Raw genomic sequence first — 26,700 nt, 5'->3', positions numbered from 1 at the left:
ACAGAGGAGCCAACCAAGGCAACAGAGAATGAACAGCCAGGTTTGGAATGAGAGAACCAAGAGAGTTCAGGCACAGAGCAAAGGAGAAGGGATTCAGAGAGGGTGGCCACAGTGTTAGGTGCTGCAGAGGACTCCAGGAGAACCAGGCCTAGGAGAGAGGCCATAGGCAATTAGCAGAGGCAAGCAGCCACTTACTGAGCACCCTTCCAGGCCAGTGACATGGTAGAGGCAGAGTCCAGGTGCAGGGCCAATAAAGAATATAGACAGCTCCTTTAAAACTTTAGTTTCTAAGGAGAGAATTAACATAGTATGTTGTGGGGACAGCAGCAAAAATACCATATGATTTCATTCGTATTATGGAAAGGTAGACATTTGTGGAAGAGTCGAGAAATCTAACCATTACGGTTCTAGTGGGAAGAGAAGAGTCAGAATTGTCGATATCCTCTGCATCCCCAGCCTTTCTTAACATGAACGGTTGGTCAGTTTGGTGTGCCCAGTTATTTGTGCGGGACTGTGAGGTTGAGCACGTATAACTGAAAGGTGCAATACGAAAGCCACAGCATTATTCTTTTGCCATTTAGTCCTATTCTTTGGGACCAGTTCTTCCCTATTACTTGGTTGAAATGTAGGGCAAATCCCACTATCTTCCTGGTTATTTTTTGGTAATAAATGTTCTGTCATTTTTGGTTATATTTACACACAAAGAAGAGTCTATGTTCAATAGCTAATATGTCCAGCCCAATAAAGTCAAGTGCTATCTTCTTCTAGGTTGGATCTTTTTTGGTCTGACTGCCTCTCTCTGGCTCACCAAGCTGTGTTTGACAACTCCAGGATTGAATGGGGTGGAGGGAAGAGAGGCAAGGGGTAAAAAAATCCTACTTGATGTATAAGGACAAGTCATATCGATTTGCCAATATATGTCCTACAAAAATGGCAATTTAATACGGTTCAACGTCACTTATGAAAGAAATTGAAGAGGACACAAAGACATGGAAAGACATTCCATGCTCATGGATTGGAAGAACAAACATTGTTAAAATGTCTATACTGCCCAAAGCAATCTACACATTTAATGCAATCCCTATCAAAATACCACCAGCATTTTTCGCAGAGCTGGAACAAACAGTCCTAAAATGTGTCTGGAACCACAAAAAACCCAGAATAACCAGAGCAATCCTGAAAAAGAAAAACAAAGCTGGAGGTATCATAATTCTGGACTTCAAGCTATATTACAAAGCTGTAGTCATCAAGACAGTATGGTGCTGGCACAAAAACAGACATGTAGATGAAATAGATCAGAATAGAAAATCCGGAAATGGACCCACACTATATGGTCAACTAGTTTGAGACAAAGCAGGAAAGAATATCCAGTGGAAAAAGGACAGTCTCTTCAACAAATGGTGTTGGGAAAACTGGACAGCTACATGCTGATGAATGAAACTGGACCACTTTCTTACACCATACACAAAAATAAGTTCAAAATGGATGAAAGACCTAGACGGGAGACAGAAAACCATCAAAATCCTAGAGGAGAATACAGGCAGAAACCTCTGTGACCTTGGCCATGGCAACTTCTTACTAGACACGTCACCAGAGGCAAGGGAAACAAAAGCAAAATGAACTGTTGGGACTTCATCAAGATAAAAAGCTTCACAGAGAAGGAAACAGTCAACAAAACTATAAGGAGCCTACAGAATGGGAGAAGATATTTGCAAATGACGTATCTGATAAAGGGTTAGTATCCAAAATCTATAAAGAATTTATCCAACTCAACACCCCAAAAACAAATAATCCAGTCAAGAAATGGGCAGAAGACATGAATAGACATTTTCCCAAAGAAGACATCCAGATGGCCAACAGACAAATGAAAAGATGCTCAACATCTCTCATCATCAGGGAAATAACAAATCAGAGCCACTATAAGATACCACCTCACACCGGTCAGAATGACTAAGATTAACAACATAGGAAACAACAGATGCTGGTGAGGATGTGGATAAAGGGGAACCCTCTTACATTGTTGGTGGGAATGCAAACTGGTGCAGCCACTCTGGAGAACTGTATGGAGGTTCCTCAAAAAGTTAAAAATAGAACTACCTCGGGGCGCCTGGGTGGCTCAGTCGTTAAGTGTCTGCCTTCAGCTTGGGTCATGATCCCAGGGTGCTGGGATCGAACCCCGCATCGGGCTCCCTGCTCAGTGGGAAGCCTGCTTCTCCCTCTCCCACTCCCCCTGCTTGTGTTCCTTCTCTCGCTGTCTCTCTCTCTCTGTCAAATAAGTAAATAAAGTCTTAAAAAAAAAGTAGAACTACCTTCTGATCCAGCATTGCACTACGTGGTATTTACCCAAAAGATACAAAAATACAGATTCAAAAGGATACATGCACCCCAGTGTTTAGAGCAGCATTATCAACAATAGGCAAACTATGGAAAGAGCCCAAAATGTCCATCTACTAATGAATGGATACAGAAGATGTGTTATTTATATACATATATATGTATGTGTGTGTGTGTGTGTATTACTCAGCCATCAAAAAGGATGAAATCTTAACGATTTGCAATGATGTGGATGGAGCTAGAGCGTATTATGCTAAGCGAGGTAAGTCAGTCAGAGAAAGACACCGATTGAATTTAAGAACAAAACAGATGAACATATGGGAAGGGAGGGGGAAGAGAGAGGAAAACAAACCATGAGAGAGTCTTAATGACAGAGAACAAACTGCGGGTGGGATGGAGGGATGTGGTGGGGGGATGGGCTAGATGGGTGATGCGTAGTAAAGAGGGCACTTGTGATGAGCACTGCGTGTTGTATGTAAGTGATGAATCACTGAATTCTACTCCTGAGACCACTATTACACTGTATGTTAACTAACCAGAATTTAAATAAAAAATTGCAGAAAAATATGGTTCAGTGTAATACTGTTGTCATCTGGCATTAGAGCTCTCTGGGCTTGGCAGGCATTAAAAACTAACAGCTTTCCTTCATAAAACTCTTCGGTGGGTTCTTTGGAGCACCGCTACCATTGCTGGGAGGCTTCACATTCAGTGTCTTTGATGCTTTTGAATCTGTCTCCTCCTCTGGCAGCTCTTAACTTTGTCTTCAGCACCTGGGCATCTACAATTAACTCCAGCTTCCCCCTCCAGACGTGCTCCCCTTCTGGAGGCTATTTTTGATCAGGATAGAAGACAGCCCCATGCCGGCTCCCTCTACTTTTGCATATGTAGTTGAGGGAAAATACTTATCCTTCCTCTGCTTCTTGCAACTGAGTGGGCACAGACCACTCTCAGTGCAGCACCGTGTCTTAGCTTAGCTGTCTGACACCTGGCCAATACCAGTATTTTGCTCTTAGATTGTTCAGGCATGTCAAGTGCCTGCCTAAAGTCACTGATGTGTCAAAGCACATCAAAAGCTTTCTCCTAAAATTCCTTTCTAGTTTATTTCCATCTTGACCTTTTTGGTTAAGAGTTGCAAAGCTAGTTTTTGGAAACCTTCTTTGTAAGTCCTGTGTGCTAGACTTACACCTGGCTTGGGAATGTGAATGTAGTTGGCATGTACTGTCTTGGGGGACAGAGCCAAAAGGGAGTCTGAAATAATTCCATATTTGTTACGTGTGGATTTAAAAAGTTCAGTGCCTTTCTTAATCTTTAAATACAAATTAAATCCAGACACTGGAGATAAGTGCTGAAGCAGACTTTTGGGAAATTGAAACGATCATGAATGAACATAAATGTGTAAGCAAAAATCTACCCAGCACCTTAGTTCTGTTTCTGGCATTTCTTTTTACTCCAGAAGCAAGAGTTAAAAGAAGCTGACCTGCATTTTACAATGTATATATTTTAAGTGGTCATGTAGTGTGCCATAGTCCTTCAAGTTTATTAAAAATAGAAATTCTCTCAAGAGTTGGATGGCTTCGTGGTTAGCGAAGAGAAATTCTGTAACTGGAATAGATGTTTTTAGCAATTCACATGTCTTTAATTTGCATCCAGTCATAGCATATTTTTTAGGAACTAGTCAAAGTAGTGTATTTTCTCTTTTCTCTTTCATTTGATCGATGTTTGTAACATATACCGTCACAATGAACTATTGATTTAGGGGTAAGGGGAATAAAGAAATTACAGAGATTACTGAGAATACCTCCTGGTTCGTCTTTTCCATTTCTCCTTTAGAATTTGTTTTGAAAGTCTAATTGAGACAGGCTTCCATCTCACACGAATGAAGAGGGAATGTATGTGCTAAGAGCAGGCTTTGTAAGGGAGCGCTTTCCCCGTGGAAGAGTGACCACTTGGGACAAGCAGAACTCAGAAGATGTTGATGAGTCATGTATTCTTGCACCTGGAAAGATGTTGGCTTAAAAGACATGCTGCTCAAGTATTGACTTTCAGGTCAGCCTTCCTCTTCAGTTGCTGGCAGAGTGAATGAGCACAAACTGTATTTGATGAGCTAGAATAATCATGAAAACTCACTTTGAGGCCAGTTGTTTCTGTGGAACTGAAGGAAAATTGTTTAGCAAATGAAATTGTGCTTCCTACAAAAGCGCCGTGTGTGGGTTTTTTTTTTTTTTTCTTTTTCTTTCTTCTCCATGGTTTTAGTTAAGGTTAGTCAATTTAGTTCAGCTAGAGTTAACATAGAACAATTTGGAAATACATTTTATTTTTTAGATCAGGTTTCAGCAAACCACAGCCTAAAGGCCCAATCCAGCCTAACATCTACATCTGTTTTTGTAAATAAAGTTTTACTAGAACACACTCAATCTCATTTACCTGTTGTCTCAGTGCAGAGTTGAATAGTTGCAACAGGGACCATATGGGCTTGCAAAGCCTAAAATATTTACTGTCTGGTCCTTTATAGAAAACCTTAGCAAATACCTGTTCTAGACTTATGGAAGTATTCAGTATCAGTATTTTTATGCTTATATATCACATAAATTGCTACTAATTCTCTGAATTATTATTAGTTTCAAGTCTTTCAATATCTTCTACCATTCCTGATTGTATGTTTTGTAAAAATATTTAATAAAAATTACTGAACTCATTGTGGAAATTGGTATGACCTGATTGCCTAATGGATAATATGTTGAAAATTACAAGACTCATTTCTGTTTTTCAAACCCCTTGGAAAGTAAAATAATTTATTTCTTGATTTGCATTTCACCACTTATAAACACCCTGGGAAAACCTCATCCAGTACAAAGCACCCTGTCAGCGCTTAGTTACAAAATGATTTCGTGATTTATTGGAACAATTGAAAATGACAGTGAAAAGCAGCACTTTTTTGCTGCCTTTTTTTTTTAGTGTTCCATGCAGTTGGCGTTTTCTACTCCTTGGCATTTATATTACTTCCATATACAGGGCAGAGAGTTAGGGTTACTCTGTGGGCCATTTGAAAAATGGCTGTGTCTCTTCAGGGTTGTCTGATTCTTCTCACGAGAAGGTTATTTCAATTTCTGGGAGGAGATATTGTATGATAATTGAGGCTAAGCTGAGGAGCCCTGTAAGAACCAGCTTGGGGACAAGAATCCATTTGTCCATTCATTTATACATACATTCATTCAACAAACATTGAGGGCATGCTGAATTAGGTGCTGGGCCCCCAATGATTTCATAGTCTGTTCCAGGAGATGGATACTAAGCAGATAGTTATAATATATTGTGTTAAGTAAAACAATTGAGTTATACACAAGTTATTCTGGGAGGGAATGGTATCTAACCCAATAGGGGGAAAACAAGTAAGAAAAGGTCCCTGGACAAGGCTAAATCCTGTTAAAGAAGTCCAAGATATTCTTCTGTAGGACATTTGGGTGGAGATGTCCAGAAAGTGGAGTTGAGTCTGAGTCTCTGGGCTGAGGTATGGGTCAGAAATAAAGATTTAGGCATCTTTCGTATAGAGATGGCAGTTAAAACCATGCATGCTGATGAGCTCATTTAAGGGTCCAAAGAATGGGAAGAGCATCAGGCTCAGGGTGGGTAGGGCCAACATTTCAGGAGCAGAAAGAGAAGACCACTAAGAAAACAAGGAAGGAATCAGAAAGATTCTTAGGAGTACCAAGAGAACAGAAGAGTTGAAAATGTTTGTAGACTGAATGAAGGAGAAGGAGACAGTAAATAGATGGAAAATCCAGGAGTTATCAGGGATGATGAGTAATATAGGAATATAGGAAAATAGGAAGCAGGAAAGGAGAATTCATTTCAAATACAATTCATATAACTACTTATGTGTTAAACAAATAATTGCCTAAAACTTGGTTTCAAGGCTGTTGTTTAAAGTAGGCCCAAACAAATTAGTTTATTTCTTACATTTGTCAAAGCTACTACTATTTACTTAATCTAACATATGTATTGAGCATTTTTTTTTATATTAGACACTCTTAGGTTGGCACCTCAAGGGATGAACTATGAGGGATAAAAAAAATCCAGCATGGACCTAGCCCTCAAAGAACTTGCAGCAAGATAAACGACATACGTAAATATTTATGATACACTTTTTACAGGATGAGAAGAGAAGGAAGAACTAAAGAGCATGGAGGCTTAGAGTGCCGAGATTGCTTTTAGATTGGGGATTCAGGGAAGCAGTAATGTTTGAGCTAAGTCTTGGGAGATGAGTAGAGATGGAAGTATGTGTAGGTCAAGCTTAGAGGAGAATAGGAGCTGAAGCACAGTGCATGAAACTGCAGGACACTGTCAGTCATGCATTATTGCTCTTCACTATGTCTCCATCTCCTGACTGACCCTCCTATGCTGAAGACTGTAATTACCTTTATAGAGCCTCATACGGTGTTTTGCCTGTAGTGCTCACTGAGTGTTTGTAATATGAGTTTAACTTGACGGAGACATCATCTTTGTCATGAAATTACTTATTCTATAGCATCACCTGTGCTGGCTTCAGGAATAAAGCAAAAACTAATTTAATGACCAGAATTCTGATGTTTATAAGTAAATAAGGAATACAGGTCGATTACCTTCTTGATTTGATTTTTGAGGATGACAAATTAGAATTTATAAATGAACTGAAAGCATGTAATTTGTAACATTCCTATATAGGACATGAAAACAATTTAAGATAGAAGCCACAAATGTGTAGATTCTTAAGACTTTGATCAACACAATTTCTTTGGGATCTACTTTAAATGACATCATCGAGGTCAAGTTTTAGACAATTATTTTGTTGGCATGTAAGTGGTTACATTTGTTTTATACTTTGAAATGAACTCTGTCCTTTTAGGATTAAAAAATAACTTGTACAGTTGATTTAGATTAACAAAGGATGATTTTATTTATTTATTTATTTATTTATTTATTTGTTTGTTTGTTTTTAAAATATTTTATTTATTTATTTGACAGAGAGAGAGATAGTGAGACAGGGAACACAAGCAGGGGGAGTAGGAGAGGGAGAAGCAGGCTTCCTGCCGATCAGGGAGCCTGATGCGGGGCTCGATCCCAGGACCCCGGGATCATGACCTGAGCCGAAGGCAGATGCTTAACGACTGAGCCACCCAGGCAACCCAACAAAGGATGATTTTAAAAAAACTAATATTTTGTAGTTGCATCTGTGTATTTGCTTTGATAAACATAGGGAATCAGATTTAGAATATAAATTTTATTAGTGGAACTACTTAGTGATTTCAAAGAGGTTCTATTTAATATGTTACTTACAGATTTAGGGTGGACAGAAATATGGGGAATTAGAAAAAATGATATAATTATAGGCCACATATTTTCTTATTGATCTTGGAAAAAGAAATAATTAACAATATTTGTTAAAATAAGGTAGAATGTATTGTATTGTTTTAAGGTTTGCACAAGAAAATGGAAGGTAGAAGATGTTGGTCCAAGATGATTTTGTATTTTTGATTATGTATAAATACTTGCATTATGTATAACTTTATTTTCTCCATTGGTTTTTTTGAGAGTGATATTCAAAACAAATTTTGATATTCAAAACAAGTCATGGTTTGACACGTTTTATTCTTGCTTCATAAATTTCTGAACTATCTAATTTAATCTAGTTTTCATTTCACAAATAATGGAAGTCACATTAAGCAGTTTGTTCACATGATATGTGGTGAAATATAGAGACAGGTCACCTTTTTATGTTAGTGAATTGACAAGAAAAACTCATGAAATCTCACAGGCTTCATGTCACAGATGACTAAAAATAAACTTCCACAAGTTAAAGTTAACTGTTTTGCTCATTAAATCATTATAAATGCAATTAAAAATAATTCCCTAAATCTTTTTATGTAGGTAAGTAAGCAAGCAAAAATAGTTAAATAAGAACTCATATGTTTTCTTGTCTTTTTTTTCTTTCTCCTGATAGGACCAGACATATTATCAATCATTTCAGGTTTCAGAATATGGTAAGAGTTCTTCAATTTATTTTGAAAGAAAAAAATATTTGTTCCTTTCCACAGAGATAAGAGAAATTTCGAAGAGATATGTTATTTAAAGTAAAAATGCTAGTGAAGTACATTCCTGGTGTTTCTTACAGGCCTACCTAAATATATTTTTTCCTTTGTAAAAGATATAAAGGTCATTATAAGGAAAAATACAGGAAACAGATCACCTAGAGTCCCATTATGTGGACTCTCTTATGCATAATTTTTTTGTTTTTCTACTTTGTTGTGATCTTAACATATTTTAATTTTTGTAATTTTTTTTTTTAAGATTTTATTTATTTATTTGAGAGAGAGAATGAGACAGAGAGCATGAGAGAGGGGAGGGTCAGAGGGAGAAGCAGACTCCCCGCTGAGCAGGGAGCCCAATGCGGGACTCGATCCCGGGACTCCGGGATCATGACCTGAGCCGAAGGCAGTCGCTTAACCAACTGAGCCACTCAGGCGCCCTAATTTTTGTAATTTTTTTAAACATAACAGTTATTTCCCATATTTTTCATTTGGTTGGCTTTGGTAAAGACAGTCTGTTTGACTAGGGCAAATCCTCTTCTTGCAGGTGTCACATTTATATAACAGTTAGACATACATAGATAAAAACATCATGGCCCGATATTTTGTTGGTGGATGGAGAGGAAGGAAAGCTAAGAATAGGATCTCATCTATTAGTATAGGATCTGACTATTAGTTTTAATTTGGATGGCTGTTTTGAGGTTACGCATGAGCTTTTTCATTTGATTTGTGTCACTTTTTGACACTGTGTCTCATTCAGGCAACAGAAATTCTGGAAGGTAGTTTGTTTACATCTTAGTGGCTCAGGGTCCACATATCTCATACAGCACCATCACTTCTAAGTCTCATGATCCACTAGAACAGGGATCAGCAAAATTTTTTTCCTAGAGAGGGTCAGATAGTAATATTTTAGGCTCTGTGGGCCATATGTCTCTGTCATAACTACTCAGCTTTGCTACTGTAGTAGGAAGCAGCCATCGACAATATGTAAGTGAATGTGGCTGTGATCCAGTGAAATTTTATTTATAGACACAGATATGAAAGTTTCCTATAATTTTCACATGTCATAAAATATTCTTCTTTTGATTTTTTTTCCCCCAACGAATTAAAAATATAAAAACTATGCTTAGCTCATGCTGGTTATCATTTACTGACCCCTGATCTGGAACCGTGTTGTTCAAATTGGGGGTCACTTACCACATGTAGCTATTGAGTGCTTGAAGTGTGGCTAATCCAAATGGAGATGTGCTCTAAGTGGGTAAACAATCAGATTTTGAAGACTTAGTAAAATAAAAAAATAAAAAAAAGAAAGAAAAATAGCTCATTAATAGTAATTTTTTATATTGAGTACATGTTGAAATGATAATATTTTAGGTATATGGCATCAAATAAAATATTGCAAAATTTAATTTCACATGCTTCTTTTTACTTTTTAAATGTGGCTACTAGAAATTTAAAATTACACATGTGGCTCACATTTTATTGCTTTTGGACAGCCCTGATCTAGAAGAAGAAATCAGAGGTGGCCAAGGTTTTTATAGGCTATTTTCATTTCACATAGAGGTGGTGCTGGGTGATTATATGTTGTTGAATTGGATATGGGGGAGGTAGGGAATTGATTGCCAACCTATGATGTTTGAGGAGGGGACATTTGAATTCTTTGTTCTAAGGAAATTTCACCTCTGAGTGGATCATGTGGCTTTTTTGGCCCTCCAGTCCTAGATTTGTCTAGGACTATCTTGACATACAAAGGGCCTTTGGCCTGGTTTGGAGCTGGAGGTCTGATCTATATTGTTGACCCATTGGCCTTCTTGATACTTCTCTTTTGTTACTTGAATGGTGAGATGCTTTGTAATGAGACTGATCTATTTCTTTAGCGAGTGAAGTTTGAGAAAAAAATTTCTATAGACCGGAAGGATACAATTTTTTTTTTTTACTCTGGTGGTATGCTTTATATCAAATAGTGTTCATATTTATAAAGTATTTCACATCTTAATTATATAAAGCTGACCAAAGTAGGGGTTTTTAACTTTGGGATTGCCTTCAGGAATCACTGTCACGCAAGAAAAGCATCATTACTTTGTAGCCGTATCTTAGTGATTAACTCAGAAATCCTACTACACACCTTTCCCTTCATAGCAATCCATTCCATTTGACTGTCACCAGATTCACCTTTGATTGTCTTGAAGAATAAGGATTCTGTATGACTACATATATGGTACCATGCAGAGGGAGAGTCTTGGGGCCCTGGGTGTGCTTTTAGTAACCATGCTGGAGAGTAGTCCTAGGAAAAGGGCTGCTCTAGAAGCAACTGTTTACCACGTGACGTGGAAGTATTTTAACAAGCAGTAAGGGAGCATTAATGAATGGGTGATGCCTGGTCTCCCACCAGTCAGATGCCTTGGCTCAGGGTTCTGGATACAATACAGGTTCGACCGATGAGAAGCTTCCGTTGACACACATGTCCATAGTAACTGATCCCCACTGTCAGTGTCTAGTCATCAGCCTCGTAAGGGTTTCTCATTTTGGGTGAAATGAAGTGCTTTTCATCTGTGTGTTAATGTGTCTTTGGATTCTAAGGAATCTAAGTTCAAATAGTACCAATTGTCGACTTCTTTAGAACAATGTAGTCTTTATTTTGATAAGCTAAAAATGATAGGAAAATAGATTCTTTAAGATATTTACCCTTGCTTCTCTTTTCCAGTATTGCCCAAATTTGAAGTTACTTTGCAGACACCATTATATTGTTCTTTGAATTCTAGGACCTTAAATGGTACTGTCATAGCAAAGTAAGTATCATTTTTTTTTTATGGCTTTCTACTGTTATAAAACTGACAAAGAGCTCATTATATACTCCAGAATATTAGCAGCATGTTCTGCTTATTAAAATACCGCAATGCGCAGGAAACAAATATCTGTAATAAATAATTAAGCACGGAACATGTCTGTACAGGTCTTTGTATCCACCTGCCTGCTTCCAAGCTGATCCAATCCTGAAATATTTCCCACAGACGAGTATCTTTCTGATACTAGTCAGGGGATTTACATTATAGATTGTTCCAGATTTAAAAAAAGAAGTTGTATCTTTATCCCTCATTCAGCTGACATGGATCGAGGCTACTTACCTCTTCTTCAAACTTAATTTTTTTTCTGTCCATAATGGAGGTTGAATCTTGGGGGAGGAATTTGGTTATCTTATTGCAGTTAGCAAACAAGTAAGGAGTTCACCTTCCTTGTCATTTCAGTGGATGTATACGGAGAGATTCCAGCCCACGTGTATGATAGATGTATCATGGCTCTCATGATTTTGATCCACTGGCTCGACCAGCATAGCGTTTCATTTTGTGGAGGCAAAAAGCATCCTCAGAGTCCCAGACTACCAGTTCTCAAAAGTGTAGGCTGGAGTTATTCCAGGCCTGATCTTATGTAGCTTTCATTTTTGATGTGTGAATAGCTGTGCTTTGGTTCCTGAAATTTATTTAGTTTCAGAATTCATTTATAATAGTTGATAAACACTGGACTCCCTCTCACTGCTTTCTCATTGCCATATTCCTCTCTTGGTGAGGGTTTGTGGTAGTGGCAAGTGATGGGCAGTGAGTCTCCTGATGGAAGCAGCCCATAGACAAAACATTGTGAAGACTCCTGCTTCAGATTTTATTTGGCAAAAAAACCCACAAACAAACAAACAAACAAACAAAAAACATGTAAAACCCCTGCAACACAAAGGCAAAAATGTGTCTACAGTTTATATACCAACTTAGTTTTCTGCCTGTGTTCAACTAAGAGGTGGCTTCCAATATGAATTTGGGTACTGTGGATGGATTTATGGTTTAGAAAATACATAAATGCCTGCATTTTACATAATTATTATCCTGCCCTTGATCTGAGCTGAAGGCTAAGGATTCTGTCTGGGTTTTATTTTGAGTTGTTTGACTAGAGTTTATAAAACAGTGAGTGTAAATCCACACAAACCATCAGTGTCCTCAGGGATTGGGTTGAGTATGGATACCTTCTTTGCTTCTGGTTTTTGGTTTTCAGGGCTGTCCCAGGGATTCACTACAATCAGTTAAAACAGTGATTCTTAAACTCTGGTAACTCTTCAGAAAGTTTTGTATACAACTTTGGGGGGATGTGGATCCCCTGGTACCCTCCTCCCTGCTAGCCCTGTAAGAACTCTTATAGGAGCATCTCTTTACTTGCTAGTTGGGATGCTGCCCATTCACGAATTGCTTAATAAAGCCAATTAGATTTAAAAAAAAAAGAACCCTCATAGTTTCATCTGGATTCTCATTTGTTGAGCCTCTTCGAAATACTAATGGCTGAGAACAACATGACCATTGTGATGACCCCTGGTATTTCTTTAGCATTCACCACATTGTACTTGCATCATTTTCTTTAGGACCTGTGACAGTCAAGGTTCCACAGGAGAAGTAAAGCCAGTAGGAGATGTATATTAAGAGGTTGTTGCAAGGAATTGGCTTACATGATTGTGGGGGGGCTGGCTTACATTCACATTGAGGATATACTTTACATCTTTGTAACAGATTAAGGAAATCTTTTGACCAGCAGAGGCTTTTATCAGTCTATAAAAATTGGCATAGACCTATTCTATAAATACTGTGTCCCAGAAAAGATGGAGATGTTGATGAGGATGATGATCCAAGAGTGGATAATAAACGGTTTGGGCTTTTCTTTTGCTAGTAGCCATCTGTCCCATCAAGGCATAATTAAGGTGAAGAGCATTGCTGGAAATTTCCCAGAGAAGAAGGTTAACAGTCTCTTTTTGGTTTTGAAATCTTTAACTGAGATGAATAAAAATCTGCATTTGTTTATCGGCTTTGATGTGAACATCTGCTCACTATTCCCACCTCATTAAAATGATAGACTCTTTTTCCACTAACCACAGAGGGTTCTAGAGGATTGTAAAGAAAATAACATAGCACAGATCTAGTTATTTCTATATATTCTGCAGACAGTAAAATCTAAACAAATATTCTTCAGGCTAAGGTTTATTTAAATATATTTATTATTTGATGAGACATTTGTATCTTGGAAATGACATGAAAAAAAGGTGGGAGAAACATGAATTATACTGGCAGGTTCAGTTTTTTAGGTATCATTTTGTAAACCTTTTGTGCTATGACTATTTAAAAAAATTCTTGTTTTGTTAATGGTACTACCCTAGAATATGCTTGATTTGCTTTTTAAAATGTTATTCATAACTAATGAATCGTTGAACACTACAACAAAAACTTATGATGTACTATATGTTGGCTAACTGAACATAATGAAAAATAAAAAAAATTTGTCAAACTATTATTTTCTGAATCATTAGTTTATTCCACATGCTCCCAGATTTATTTAGGACAATAATTGTCAGTAACCTTGTTTCATAATTATTATAATCAGCTTGAGGCAAAGAAAGCTAAATCTGCTTCACATTTAAACAAAAATAAAAAATATTTGTATCTGAGAATACATTAAATTATGTCTGGATTTTCAAGCCCCCTGTACTATCATGTGATAGAACTCTTAAAATATAATGTTCTGGTATCCTTATGCATTTATTTAATCTTTAACAAGATACAAGAACTGTTAAGTTTCGAGGACTCTCTTTTGAATGAATGAATTTGGGGCTGAAGTTGCTGACCAGGGTTTCCACTAACTTTACTATTTTCATTTGGAAGGCAATACATTTGAAAATATATTTGTTTTATTCTCCTTAATTTGGAATGTACTATATCATTGGCTTTTGAATTGAGTTGATCCAGATGAGGGGCTGTTTCTGTGTTCAACTAATGGATTCAGGAAGCAGGAGTTTACTGTTAGATTTATAGAGTGCAAAGCAAAATTGACTTCCACATTTGGCTGAGCATTTATTACACAATAGAAATGGAAGGAACCCAGGAAACACATTTAAAAAAGGCTTTTTGGCAGTAAAATGGTTTACCAAAGATTGCCTCTCTTTTTCACATGAAGAGATTTTCCCATCAGGAGAGAGGATAAAATTAATACATAGAATGTAAAGCAGCAGAGAGGAGATTTGACTCAAGAAGATAATTTTGATACTATGGATAAAAAAATTACTCTTCTTTTACATTTTTCTGCACAAATCCAAGTTTTGATAGCCATGAGCACACTTGGCGCCCCAGTGTATTGTCTAATAAACCTTCTGGTTAATATTGGAACATGCAACAGTGGGTCTTGGTGATTGCAATTTCAACTACCATTTAAAAATGTTCAAAAGCTGCGAAGTGTCCGGGCATGCTGTTAAAGGACCAGTCTAGATTTCTAGGAATAAAACATTTTTGTAACTTAAAAAAAAAATCTTTGGACAGGAAACTGCACTTGCAGTTTCTCTGTAGTGTCTAAAATGGTTAGAGGTAAAATATGTATTATGAACTGTTTTGAAGTATTGTAATTAAAAGTCTTCTCATTTTGGAGACTTAATTTCAAGGATCATCATTTATTAATGATATTCCTAGCTGTGATTAGTTTTAAAAATTTGCAGTGAGAGTATTTTTAAAAATATAATTCTTTTAAGTTGGATTGCCAGTGTATGCTATTGAAAGTAGTATTTTCTTTTTTTTTGAAAGTAATATTTTCATGTGCTATTTTGATAATATCAAGTTGAAAATGTAAAAAAATATATCATTTTTCAGGTATACGTATGGGAAGCCAGTGAAAGGAGACGTAACACTTACATTTTTACCTTTATCCTTTTGGGGCATGAAGAAAAATATTACAAAAAATTTTAAGGTAACTTTTACAGAGATCTTATAACTTCTAATGGGGAAACACTGTAAGTATACTTTTACTAGAAATAAGATTTCATACTGAATTAACAAAGAATTGAGTGTAAGAAAAATCAAGAGTTTTCTAGAATTGGACAAATGAGAATCTACTCATTTATACTCCAGAGCCATCATATTTTTGTGACTTAGTTTGAATTTTATTTCTAAAATTTGAATTGCTAAAGTGAAGAATAAAATTGAATTATTTTAAACAAAACAGATAAATGGATCTGCAAACTTCTCTTTTAATGATGAAGAGATGAAAAAAGTAATGGATTTTTCAGAAGGGCTTTCTGAACACATGTATCTGTCTTCCCCTGGGCCGGTAGAAATTTTAGCCACAGTGACAGAATCACTTACAGGTTTGTAGACTTTGAAGTGAAGGTAAAGCTATTTATGTGGTGCTGCTCTCTCTCCTTTCTTATTATAACTAGCACATTCATTTGGGAGCCTTTCTAAAGATGCTACTTAATTCTGAAATTGTCATGACTGTTAATTAGTGTCAGTTGCAGAGTGTTTTCATTATGAAGGGGAAACTTCTTTTCTTTCTTTCTTTTAATTTTAATTTTAAATTTTTTGGGGAAATACCTTTTTCTACCACAGTCTGTGCTTCAACCACATGGAATAGGTATTTGTAATTTCCTCCATTTCTGCTTTCTTTTCAACCTGGAAACTACATGGAAAGTCCTACCTTTTCAGCTAACTAACCACCTTCTGTTTTTTTTTTTTTTTTTTTTAAATCATTTAACATCTTCTGAGCTCTTGTCTGCTCATGGACAGTTTTCTTTTTCAATAATAAAATAAAGGTTAATTGCTTGGATCTTTCTGTTGTTATCCACAGCTTTCACCAAATCTCGAAAGAGCAAAAAATGATTCAGTCAGTGGCCTTAATCTGCAGTGTCCATGTTATGGATGGGCAAAGCAGTAGTGGTGCTTAGAAGGGGTTCATGGAGGCTGTAAGAGAACTGTATGGTTCTCTTTATGACCAAGCCACTGTGGGAATGAGGCTTCTGTGCCCCATTAACTCCTTGGGGAAGTAGCTTAGATAGATAGAGAAATTTGGTGAATAGAAGCTGTTGGTGAAGTATAACATTTGGTTTCTAAATGGTGCAATTTCCAAAACAGGTATCTCAAGAAATGCAAGTTCTAATGTATTTTTCAAGCAACATGATTACATCATTGAATTTTTTGATTATGCTACTGTCTTGAAACCATCTCTCAACTTCACAGCCACTGTAAGTTGGCATGTTTATTAATGATCTAAAGCAACAAGTTCAGTTTAATGAAACAGAATGGCAGATAATATTTTCAGCGCTTTTCAAAAAAAAAAATTAAGGGGTGCCTGGGTGGCTCAGTTGGTTAAGCCGCTGCCTTCGGCTCAGGTCATGACCTCAGGGTCCTGGGATTGAGCCCCGCATCAGGCTCCCTGCTCCACCTCGGTGGGAGGCCTGCTTCTCCCTCTCCCACTCCCCCCGCTGGTGTTCCCTCTCTCACTGTCTCTCTCTCTCTGTCAAATAAATAAAATCTTAAAAAAAAAAAAATTAAGCCCAAAGTAGATAGATTACTTTTCCCCCTTAGTTATATGAAGTATGTAGAATTGTTCCCAAATGACCTTTGTCTAAGTTTTCTTAAAAAGGTGGTCTCCAACAAAAGTTATTTTCCTCAAAATTTATTTAATAAGGAATTTAAGTTAGATTTGGATTGCTACATTGAAGCTTTTATAAATTTCTTGAAAGAATTAGGTGTTAGTCAAAAAATTTCAATTTCAGTTTGATTTTCATAATGACTAATTTTAGTTCTAGCAAAGATGTTGCATTAAAAATTATCAACAAATCTCTCTCTCTTTTTTTTTTTTTCTTGAGTTAACACTTACTGAGTGAATTTTGACAATGTGCAAGGCAGGGTGCTGGGTGGGGCTTACAGAGCTAAGAAGAACCCAGTCTCTACCCTGGATTCACAGTTTTTGTGATGGTGACAAGTCATACACACAAGTATGACTTAAAGCAGGATAAGGTCAATGTCATGCATACATTTCTGTAGTGATTTAAAGCAGGGGTTCGCAAACTTTTTCTACAAAGGACTAGATAGTAAATATTTTTAGCTTTGTGGGATATATGGTCTCTGTGACATCTACCCAACTCTGCCATTGTAGCATGAAAGAAGTCTTTACTACTTTGTAGCCAGGTCAGGGTGGCTGTGTTCCAATAAAACTTTTATTTACAAAAAGACTGGATTCGGCTTTCCTGCCTGCCATAGTTAGTTCACTGACCTCTGGTTTAAAGAAAGAGGGTATGACTTCTTATTGAATGGATCAAGAGAAATTTTAGATAGTTTCTGATTTCAAATATAATTTAGTTTGAAAAAGGAAGAAAAAGACCCTTGAGGCTGCAAATGGTAACTTCGAAATGAGAGTCTGGGAGGAAGAGTTGGCTTTGGGATAGGGATGAGGGTCATTAAAGGATGCTTTATGGAAGGGGAAATTTAAGCTATTTGTTAAAAGATCAGTAGGATATTATTTTATTTTTTCAAAGATTTTATTCATTTATTTATTTTAGAGAGAGAGCGAGAGAATGTGAGTGTGAGCCAGGGGAGGAGCAGAGGGGGAGGGAATAAGAAGGGTAAAGAATCTCAAGCAGACTCCACGCTGAGTGTGAGTGTGACTCGGGGCTCGATCCCATGACCCTGAAATCATGACCTGAGCCAAAACCAAGAGTCGGACGCTTAACCAACTGAGGCACTCAGGTGCCCAAAATCAGTAGGATTTTAAATGTTTGGTGTGGGGATGGGAGATGGGGAGCAAGATGAGCTGAGACAAGGCAAGAGCCCTGCTTGGCAAGTTCAGGTGCATTCACCTAGATCAGTACAATTGTAGCAGGGAGTTTGTGTCTGGGAGTGGTGAGAGAGAAAAGAGGAGGCAACGTGTGGGGAGTTGTCAAGGATCCTAAATGACACATGCATGTTTTTGAACTTTATGCTCTAGGCAGTGAAGAGCCTGGGAGCCTTATGAATGTGGGAGGGGTATGGCAAAAGTGGTATTCCAGGGAGATGGATGGGGCTGTGTGTAGGAGGATGGCTGCAGCCCAGGTGTGAGGTGGCGAGGAAGCTCCGGGGGGGCGGGGATGTGCAAGTGGAGAGGACACAACAGAGAAGTACAAGACTTGGTATATATTGGATTTGGGAGGTGGGTAGAGGGAGGGGAAACTGAGAAATGTGAAGTCTGGCAGAATTGTGGTGTTAGCAAAAATAGGAGAGGCAAGATGGTTGCTCAGTTATAGATGCACTGAATTTGAGTTGACAGGGATATTTAAGTAGAAATTTCCTGCAAGTGGAAATTGGAGGTGTTGAGTATGAGCTCCAGAGCAAGGTGAGGAAAGCAGTAGGAGTGCTGAGATCTTTGAGAAAAAGAGAAGCACAGATAACTGATAATTTAGCCTTGACAAATTCCCACGTTTAGGGAGAGGAAGGTGGAACGCAAAAAAGACACTGTGAGGATGCAGAAAGAGGGCTCTGAAATAAAGAAGGTTCTTGTGGAGCCATGGAAGGCAAGAGAAGCCAAACTATCAAGAAGGGAATGGTCAGTGGTGTTGAAAGCCTTCTAGAGAGAGACTACTTCATCTGGAAGTTAGGGTACTGCCAACAGTTTTTGAGAATCCAGTTTCATTGGAATAGCACAGGTGGGGACTGGATTCAACTGAACTTAAAACCTTTGCTTTTCTTGTTATCTGTTTTTAAAATGTTGTGTTTTGACAATTAGATAAAGGTAACCCGTGCTGATGGCAATCGACTGACTTTTGAAGAAAGAAGAAATAATGTAGTTATAACAGTGACACAGAAAAATTCTTCTGAGTCCTGGAGCAGATGGGACAGTAGAAACCAGGAAACAGAAGCTGTCCAGATCATAAATTATACCCTCCCCCAAAATGGAATCTTTAACATTGAATTCCCAATCCTGGATGATTCCAGTGAGCTACAGTTGAAGGTACCATCTGTTTCTCATCATTATCTTACTACAACAAGATCATTGAAATTGTAATCTCATGGTAGGCACTCAAACCGTTAGAGGTCAAAGTGCACAGGAAGTAGGAAGTAAACACATGTTTCTATTTAAAAAAATGGAGGAAAGCATTATAAGCAATTTAGTAACAGTGGCTGAGGGGTGGACCAAATGCTTCCTTGTAGATTCATTTTGAAGAACACAGTAAAATATAGCGCTCTGAAGATATGATGAAGAAGCTCCTCCGATTCCCAGCCTAGGTTGGTTTTCAATCACTTGAAAGTATATTTTGGCAGGAGCTGAAATGAAAGAGGAAAATATTTTTTTAAACCTATACTCCTTTGCTGAGCTCTTTCTCAGAGTGGCTCATCTGAGACACCCCAACCATTCCTGCTATCTTTCTTTTCATTGCCACAGGTTTGGTCCTTTGAGTGTTACTCTGACTACTGGTAGATACATGGGTTGGTCTGATTTCTTGCTTGTAAATGAACTCTGTGTTGTGGAGAGAGGGAAAGGAGTTCTTTCTCATTTTGTTCTCTCTTGTCATAGTGTTTCTTGATAATGTACTTTTATTTCTGAAATAAGTTAGGACTATGCTTTTTCCTCTTAGATTATGGTGATGATGACCCTCTTCTGTGTTTTAAAGCTGTCACTTTCTTTATAATATAAGCTATAAAGTGAAGATCCAATGTCTGGGGAACATTTTTTTTTTTTTTTTTGCAAGAAAAAAGTACAAGTGAATTTGCTTTTCAGGAATTGTTCAAAATATAGTATTCTTTCTCAGGGTGTTACTGAAGATTAAAATTTATAGCTCCCTTTTCTTCTGTTATAGGCCTCTTTTCTTAATAGTGTGAGTAGCATGGCAGTTCATGGTATGTTTAAGTCTCCCAGTAAGACATACATCCAGCTAAAGACAAGAGATGAAAATATAAAGGTAATGCTTACAATCAGTTACAATTATAGTATAATTGTACTCTTTTGCCATTCATATGTGTTTATTAAATAAGTTTTTTTTTTCCCCCTAGGTGGGATCACCTTTTGAGTTGGTGGTTAGTGGCAACAAGCGATTGAAGGAGTTAAGCTATATGGTAATCTCTTATAGAATTTAAATTTATTATTTCTTATAGGATCATCGAGAATGATATCTACCTTATGTCTATACTCACTAATTTTTAAAATTCAGTCTTATATCCTTTAGCCTGCCCTTTTTATACTGCAATCAAAATTTCTTTTTTCTTCCTTCACCTGTATTTGCATTTCCAACTTAAGATGGATAATTAAATCTTGCAATCTGTTTTAAAATTTAAATTTCTATGAGATAATCCATCTAAATTTATTGTAGAAAATTACAAAGTATGAGAAAAACAAAACAAAACAAAACAAAAAAAACTTGCTACCCATAGCCTTGAATTTTGCTCATCTGGCTCTCCCCAGTGGTGCTCTATATTCCTCCTGCTCAAAAATAGATTCTTGACTGTGAAGGTACTGTTGTCTCAATCAGTATTTCTTTATCTTATCCTTTTCTGTTTCCTAGCTTGTCCTTTCCATGTTGGTCAGGGAAGTTTCCTTGCATTCAAAAAGGCTTGAAGTTGGTTTAAGTCAACGATTTGTGTGTATGGTTGAAATTATTATGATTGTAGCTGCAGTTGAGATTCTTATTAGCTTTGGCATAAAATGAAACTCTTCTCTTCTTTTCAGGTAGTATCCAGGGGACAGTTGGTGGCTGTAGGCAAGCAAAATTCAACAACCTTCTCTTTAACACCAGAAAATTCTTGGGCTCCAAAAGCCTGTATTATTGTGTATTATATTGAAGATGATGGGGAAATTATAAATGATGTTCTAAAAATTCCTGTTCAGCTTGTTTTTAAAAATAAGGTAAGATTTAAGGTAATGATGTTAGAAGAAAACTTCACATTAGTGAAGTCTGAGAAATGTTAGTATTTCTTTAGAAAAGTATCACTAAACAAAATTGGTTAGAGATTTATATTCATTTCCAGAACTATGGTTAAACCTCTTCATATTGTTACTACATATGTATTTTCACATGTGGAATTATCGGGCAGTGTGGGTCTTATTTGTAAGTTATGATTCTTGGCTTTAAGACTTTAACTTAATTCCATGAGGCTATTTCAGGATTTCTCAAATGGTGGAGTCAATATTGCTCTGGCGTGGAATTCCAGAGGTGATTCTAGAATTTGTGTGGTTTTGATATTGGCGTGAGAGTGAAATGAAGGGTGTGGGAGGGAGGGAGGCCGTCAGCAGTGATATGTGGAAGCAGAGCCCAGGTTTGGTTTATCCATTTTATCAGCCTGGAAACTCACCCTGGACAGATTTACAGTAAGCTTGGCTACCTGGCATGTGGAGATCTGTGTGGAGTTTGGTCTCCAAAAGCACCAGGGATTTGTATAGCTTAGGGCATATAGCTTGTTTAGGAAACCCCCTTGAACCCAAACTTTGAAAAGTAAGCTGGCTGTAAGAGTGCCTGGTGGAATTGAATCATCTCATGTATAATAAAATGAGCCATTGTTCTCACTGAAAGCTGCTGCCTTCTCAGTTCATTTTAAACAAAATAATCATTGTTTAAAACTATTGATTGCGGGGTACAATTCCTTTGATAGCATTCCTGTTTGCTTAATTTGTTAAAATTCTAAGAGGTTGCAGTAGTCATCTTTGCATTTTGTCAATGATGGTTAACTAACTCTGATTGTCAAGATAAAATACAAACCTCTATTTTTCATTTTATAAAGAATTTTTTCAAAGACAGTGCTATCTTCTGTTATTTTTAGAGCACGGATTGACAGAGATGAATTTTAAAGTAGGAGTCAGGCTTAGATAAGGAGGCGTACATCTTTGAAAGTGAGGCCAAGTATTAAAAAAGTTAGTGTAAGAGGTTACTGGCTTTGAGGAAGTGGAGTGTATAAATAGCATAATTCCAAGAAATTTCTTAGATATGAAAGATAAGAAATATAGTTTCAGCTATATTTGCAAAAATATATTTCTCTGCTTTTTTTTTTTTTTTTTAAAGTAATCTCTACACCCAACGTGGGGCTCGAACTTACAACCCCAAGATCAAGAGTCACATGTTGTACTGACTGAGCCAGCCAGGCACCGCTCTTTCTTTACTTTTTATATAATGTTTATTACATTACTCACAAAGAAACTATAAATTTGAAAAGAGGTTATATTTAAGCAAGAGAAAATTAGTGAGTCTTTTTGATGTTCAGTAATGACTGTGGAATAAATGGATAGGATGTGGAAAGCACAAGAGATGGAGGTTTAGAAATCATCCACACGCAAGTATATCTTGAAGCCATGGGGTCTCGGAGGTACAGAGTTAAAGAGTGAGAAGTGCAAGGTTGGAACATGTTGCTCTCCTCCCCTTCCTTTTGGGTATAGGTGGAGAAACTTAAACTAAAAGTAAACTAGATAATAGTTTTATAAAAAATTTCACTGGACAAGTTGAACAGGCAAGTCTTTATTCAAGACTATTGCAGTAGGGGGAGAGAGATTGAGCTCAACTTCACTGAAACAAAAGGCAGGAGAGTTTTAAGCAGAGGATGAGCTTGTGGAAAAGTCCTGGAGGACATCGAGGGGAGATTGGTCAATGTGATTAGGCCATCTGTGTTTGCTAACTGGCAATGTATAAGTTAGGCTCCTGTCCTCCACAGAGACGAAGAGATCCATCAGGGACTCTGTTTTTTTGGTGACTACATTTCAAAGGATTGACTCTCAGGTCCTTGAGAAAGACAGACCTGGGTTGTAAAACTGTCGAGAGGCTGGGAGAAGACTTACATTTCAAAGGGGCAGAGAAAGAATTTACAGTTGCAAGTTTTCTAAAGTACATGCTGTAAGAAAAGGGAGTATCGGGGGCTAATGATCAGGAAGAAGCCTGTCTGATGTTTAGTCAAGCCGAGGGGAACATGAAGGCCATCTTGGTCAGGAGATACAGTCACTGCATCAGTGGCCTACTGAAATAGAGCTAGACAAGGTGAACATTCCTAGTAGGAAGGAGCCTCATGACCAAGCCATTCAGTTTCACCCTGTTGAGATGATTGAGGCTCTTTAAGGAGTACTAGCTAGGACCATGCTTTGATGAATGTAATGAACAGAGGACGTTCAGGTGGCCATGCAGACATAGAGCATTGGGCCTAACTAGTGTTTGGTCTGTTCACCTCCTCCCTTGGAAAGACATCCCCCTGCCCCCAGCCCAGGCAGTTCTGTGAGTCCCCAGGGGAGCTGTGAGTCTCACTTGACTCACTTCTAAGTTCAGGTGACCAGCATGTGAGCATCTCTGGTTTCTTTCCTCTTCCCTGTTCCTCCTCCAGGATCCTGGCCTTCCCCAGGTGTCCCAGAGAACACTGCTGCCTTCTCTTTAACATTGGCTGGGGGCTGAGGGGTGTGGGATGGAGAAAGGGAAGAGGAGAGGTAGAGAAATGAAGGCTAAATCAGATTTATGCCACTGTGGGATGTTCTATGACTTGTAAACACCGTTAATAAATTTTTTTAAAAAAATTCTTTCCCTGTAGAAGGCTTATGTATGGTTTTAGAATGATCCCTCAGTCAAGACAAATGTAGAATCTTTGCTAGATTTTGAGACACTGAACTGATGTTGGTAAGACATGTAAGTAATGCTTTTTAAAAAGTCAAATAAATCAGTCCTGTTTTATCCCTTTCTTAGATAAAGCTGTTTTGGAGTAAAGCTCATGCTGAACCATCTGAGAAAGTCTCTCTTAGGATCTCTGTGACACAGCCAGACTCAACAGTTGGGATTGTAGCCGTTGACAAAAGCGTGAATCTGATGAATGTCTCAAATGATATTACAATGGAAAATGTGAGTTTAGCTATTTTTTTCTTACAAAAATACATGTTTAAAGAGCAAAAAGGAAACCTTATTGCATTACCTCAAATATCTAAAGGGAATTTCATTAGTTCCTCTTAAGTATAAGTCAGTCATCAGTAAAGCTTCCAAATAAAAAGGATTTGCATTCTGGTTGTTATGTTGGAAAGAGGCTGCATGTGGTGAAGTGTCTTTGCTGTCTTAGATGAGAGATGCCATCTAGAGTTTTCCCTCATTTTCGTGCTGTATTTGAATTTAAGACTCTCGAGAAAGTACTAGGAAATTGACTTGTATAATTTTGGATGACACTGGAGAAGATAGCTTTAGATAATTTTGAAGTAGTTTCTGTTTTGGTTATACATAATGGTTATATATAATTACAGTCTTATTGAATCAGGAATTTGTAGTATATTGAGGGAGTGAAATCATGTTAATCTGCAGAAAACTTATAAACCAAGAAATATATAAATATCTAGTGTTACATAAGCTAATCCCCTATTCATTAATAATTTCATTTTTATTTGTAAGCTCTTGATATATCCTTGTGTGCCATTGTCAGTTGAAATCTAGATTGTATAACCTATGTCCATTAATTGATTAAGTATAGTGATTAACAACATATAGGAGGAAAGATATAAATGTTTAGGCTAATTTGGTCATCTTGTTGTAAATTAATCCACTTGACAAATATTATATATAATTTTCAGTCTATAAAGCTAATTTTTCTAAATGCCCCCCCTTTTTTTAAAGATTTTATTTATTTATTTGATAGAGAGACACAGCGAGAGAGGGAACACAAGCGGGGGAGGGGGGTGGGAGAGGGAGAAGCAGGCTCTCCGCTAAGCAGGGAGCTCGATGAGGGAGGGCTCGATCCAGGACCCTGGGATCACGACCTGAGCCCAAGGCAGACGCTTAACGACTGAGCCACACAGGCACCCCTCTAAATCCCCCTTTTTAAAAAAAAAACTCCTTTAAAGCTAATTGGTCATTTTTTTCTCTTGACTTTTTAAAAATTCACATTATTCTAAAAAGTCTATAGCATTTTGCATTTGATTTAACTGAATTTAGTAATATCTCTCATTTTATGGGTTTCTAAATTCTTAAATCTATTATTTCATTTTTGTTTCCCTGTGTATGTATGCGCGCGCGCGCGCGCGCGCACACACACACACACACACACACACACACACACACACACACACTAGTTGTGTGACCTGGAGAAAATTCATCTCTCTGAGCCCCAGTTTCTTTATTTCTAAAATGCATAATAATAGGGGCACCTGGGTGGCTCAGTCGTTAAGCGTCTACCTTCGGCTCAGGTCATGATCCCAGGGTCCTGGGATCGAGCCCCGCATCAGGCTCCCTGCTCAATGGAGAGCCTGCTTCTCCCTCTCCCACTCCCCCTGCCTGTGTTCTCTCTCTTGCTGTGTCTCTCTCTGTCAAATAAATAAATAAAATCTTTAAAAAAAAAACCAAAATAAGAACCTTTAATAAAAAAAAAAAAGAGAGGGAGGGGTCAAGCTCCAGGGACTAGAGAACTACTCTTGATCCTCCCTGTGTGCTGTTGGCTTTTATTCAGTGTTTTACTTTTAAGCTCTTAGGGAAAAGCATCACCAAGAAGAGGCAGTCTCTTAAGATTATGATCCAGCAGCCCTGAGAATTTGGAGGACAAGAGGAAGAGTGAATGCTTGGGGCCATGGGTCTGTGCACAGGTTTTCCTCAGTTTGTCCCACCAGAAGGGCAGAGGTGCTGACTTGGTATTATCTGCCTGACACTTTGCAACACGTAGTGCAGACTGCTGCTGCAGCTGCCGATTTGGGCAGTGCAAGTGCAAGCAATGATTGTCCTGACGCTACCCCCGGGAAAGAAGCAAGAGCAGAATTCAAAAACCTTTTCCTCCGACTGTCTGCCTCTCGCACTTTCTGCCACCCACTTCCTCCCAACACACCAATTCAAGATATCCTTCACTCTTCCCAGGGTTTTCTCATACCACTCATCTGAGTTTCCTACTTGCTTTTATTGTTTCTACAGAGTTGGCTCTGGGGGAGGGTGTCAGGAGCCCGTAGTGATAGACCATTGTGGTTTCTTTTGTTCTTGTTAAATTTATAAGTGGTGCTGAGAACACCTTGGGAAAATTTAAGTGTGCTAGATCTTCCAGAAATAATTTCAGACACCAGCCTTTGCTGCAGCTTCGGCAATGCCTTTTTATTGAGCCACTGAGAAAAGGAGAATTTCTTTTTGAGATAGATGTTTCTTCCTGGATAATTCCATTGATTCACACGGGAGTGTCAGCAGAAGGTGATCTCGCGTGCATTTGTGTTCCGTAGCAGAGTGTGAATCATGGGCCTAAAACCTTTTCTCTCCGTTATGTCCGGCTCTGGCCCCATGGCCTGTGGTTGGGCTGACTGGATTTGCCAGCTTGCTGAGATCTAATGTCCTGTTTTCTCCTTGGTGCCGGCACCATGTTTGCTTACCATGGGTGTAGCAGTGGTGGTGGTTGGCATGGCGGAAACAGTGTATGCACGTGTTTAATTTTAGTGTGTTGTATGGTGATTAACGTAACATAATAAAAAAAAAAGAAAAGAAAAAGAAATAAACGTGGTGTGTTTTTTAAACTTGTGCTTAGAATCTTTCATGATTTTTATTCCTGCCTTCGTCTTAATTTGTCTGGTTAATGCT

At 37.8% G+C, this 26,700-nt stretch overlaps 1 protein-coding gene across 2 annotated transcripts in view; it reads left to right on the top strand.

Moving 5' to 3' along the window:
- Nucleotides 1-26,700, top strand: part of CD109 (CD109 molecule) — a 130,570-nt gene that overhangs the window by 48,619 nt on the left and 55,251 nt on the right. For both annotated transcript variants that reach the window (XM_032409454.1, XM_032409455.1), the window contains 10 exons: nucleotides 8,312-8,351; nucleotides 11,101-11,185; nucleotides 15,059-15,155; nucleotides 15,411-15,552; nucleotides 16,316-16,425; nucleotides 18,945-19,169; nucleotides 20,017-20,118; nucleotides 20,210-20,272; nucleotides 20,883-21,059; nucleotides 23,863-24,015. In XM_032409454.1, coding sequence (XP_032265345.1) covers nucleotides 8,312-8,351; nucleotides 11,101-11,185; nucleotides 15,059-15,155; nucleotides 15,411-15,552; nucleotides 16,316-16,425; nucleotides 18,945-19,169; nucleotides 20,017-20,118; nucleotides 20,210-20,272; nucleotides 20,883-21,059; nucleotides 23,863-24,015 — 1,194 coding nt within the window. The remainder of the gene's footprint in view (nucleotides 1-8,311; nucleotides 8,352-11,100; nucleotides 11,186-15,058; nucleotides 15,156-15,410; nucleotides 15,553-16,315; nucleotides 16,426-18,944; nucleotides 19,170-20,016; nucleotides 20,119-20,209; nucleotides 20,273-20,882; nucleotides 21,060-23,862; nucleotides 24,016-26,700) is intronic.

The sequence above is a fragment of the Phoca vitulina genome, unplaced genomic scaffold (assembly GCF_004348235.1).
Source record: "Phoca vitulina isolate PV1807 unplaced genomic scaffold, GSC_HSeal_1.0 scaffold11, whole genome shotgun sequence".
NCBI classification, from domain to species: Eukaryota; Metazoa; Chordata; class Mammalia; order Carnivora; family Phocidae; genus Phoca; species Phoca vitulina.
Note: the sequence above shows the minus strand (reverse complement) of the source record. Positions and strands in the feature narration are given on the sequence as shown.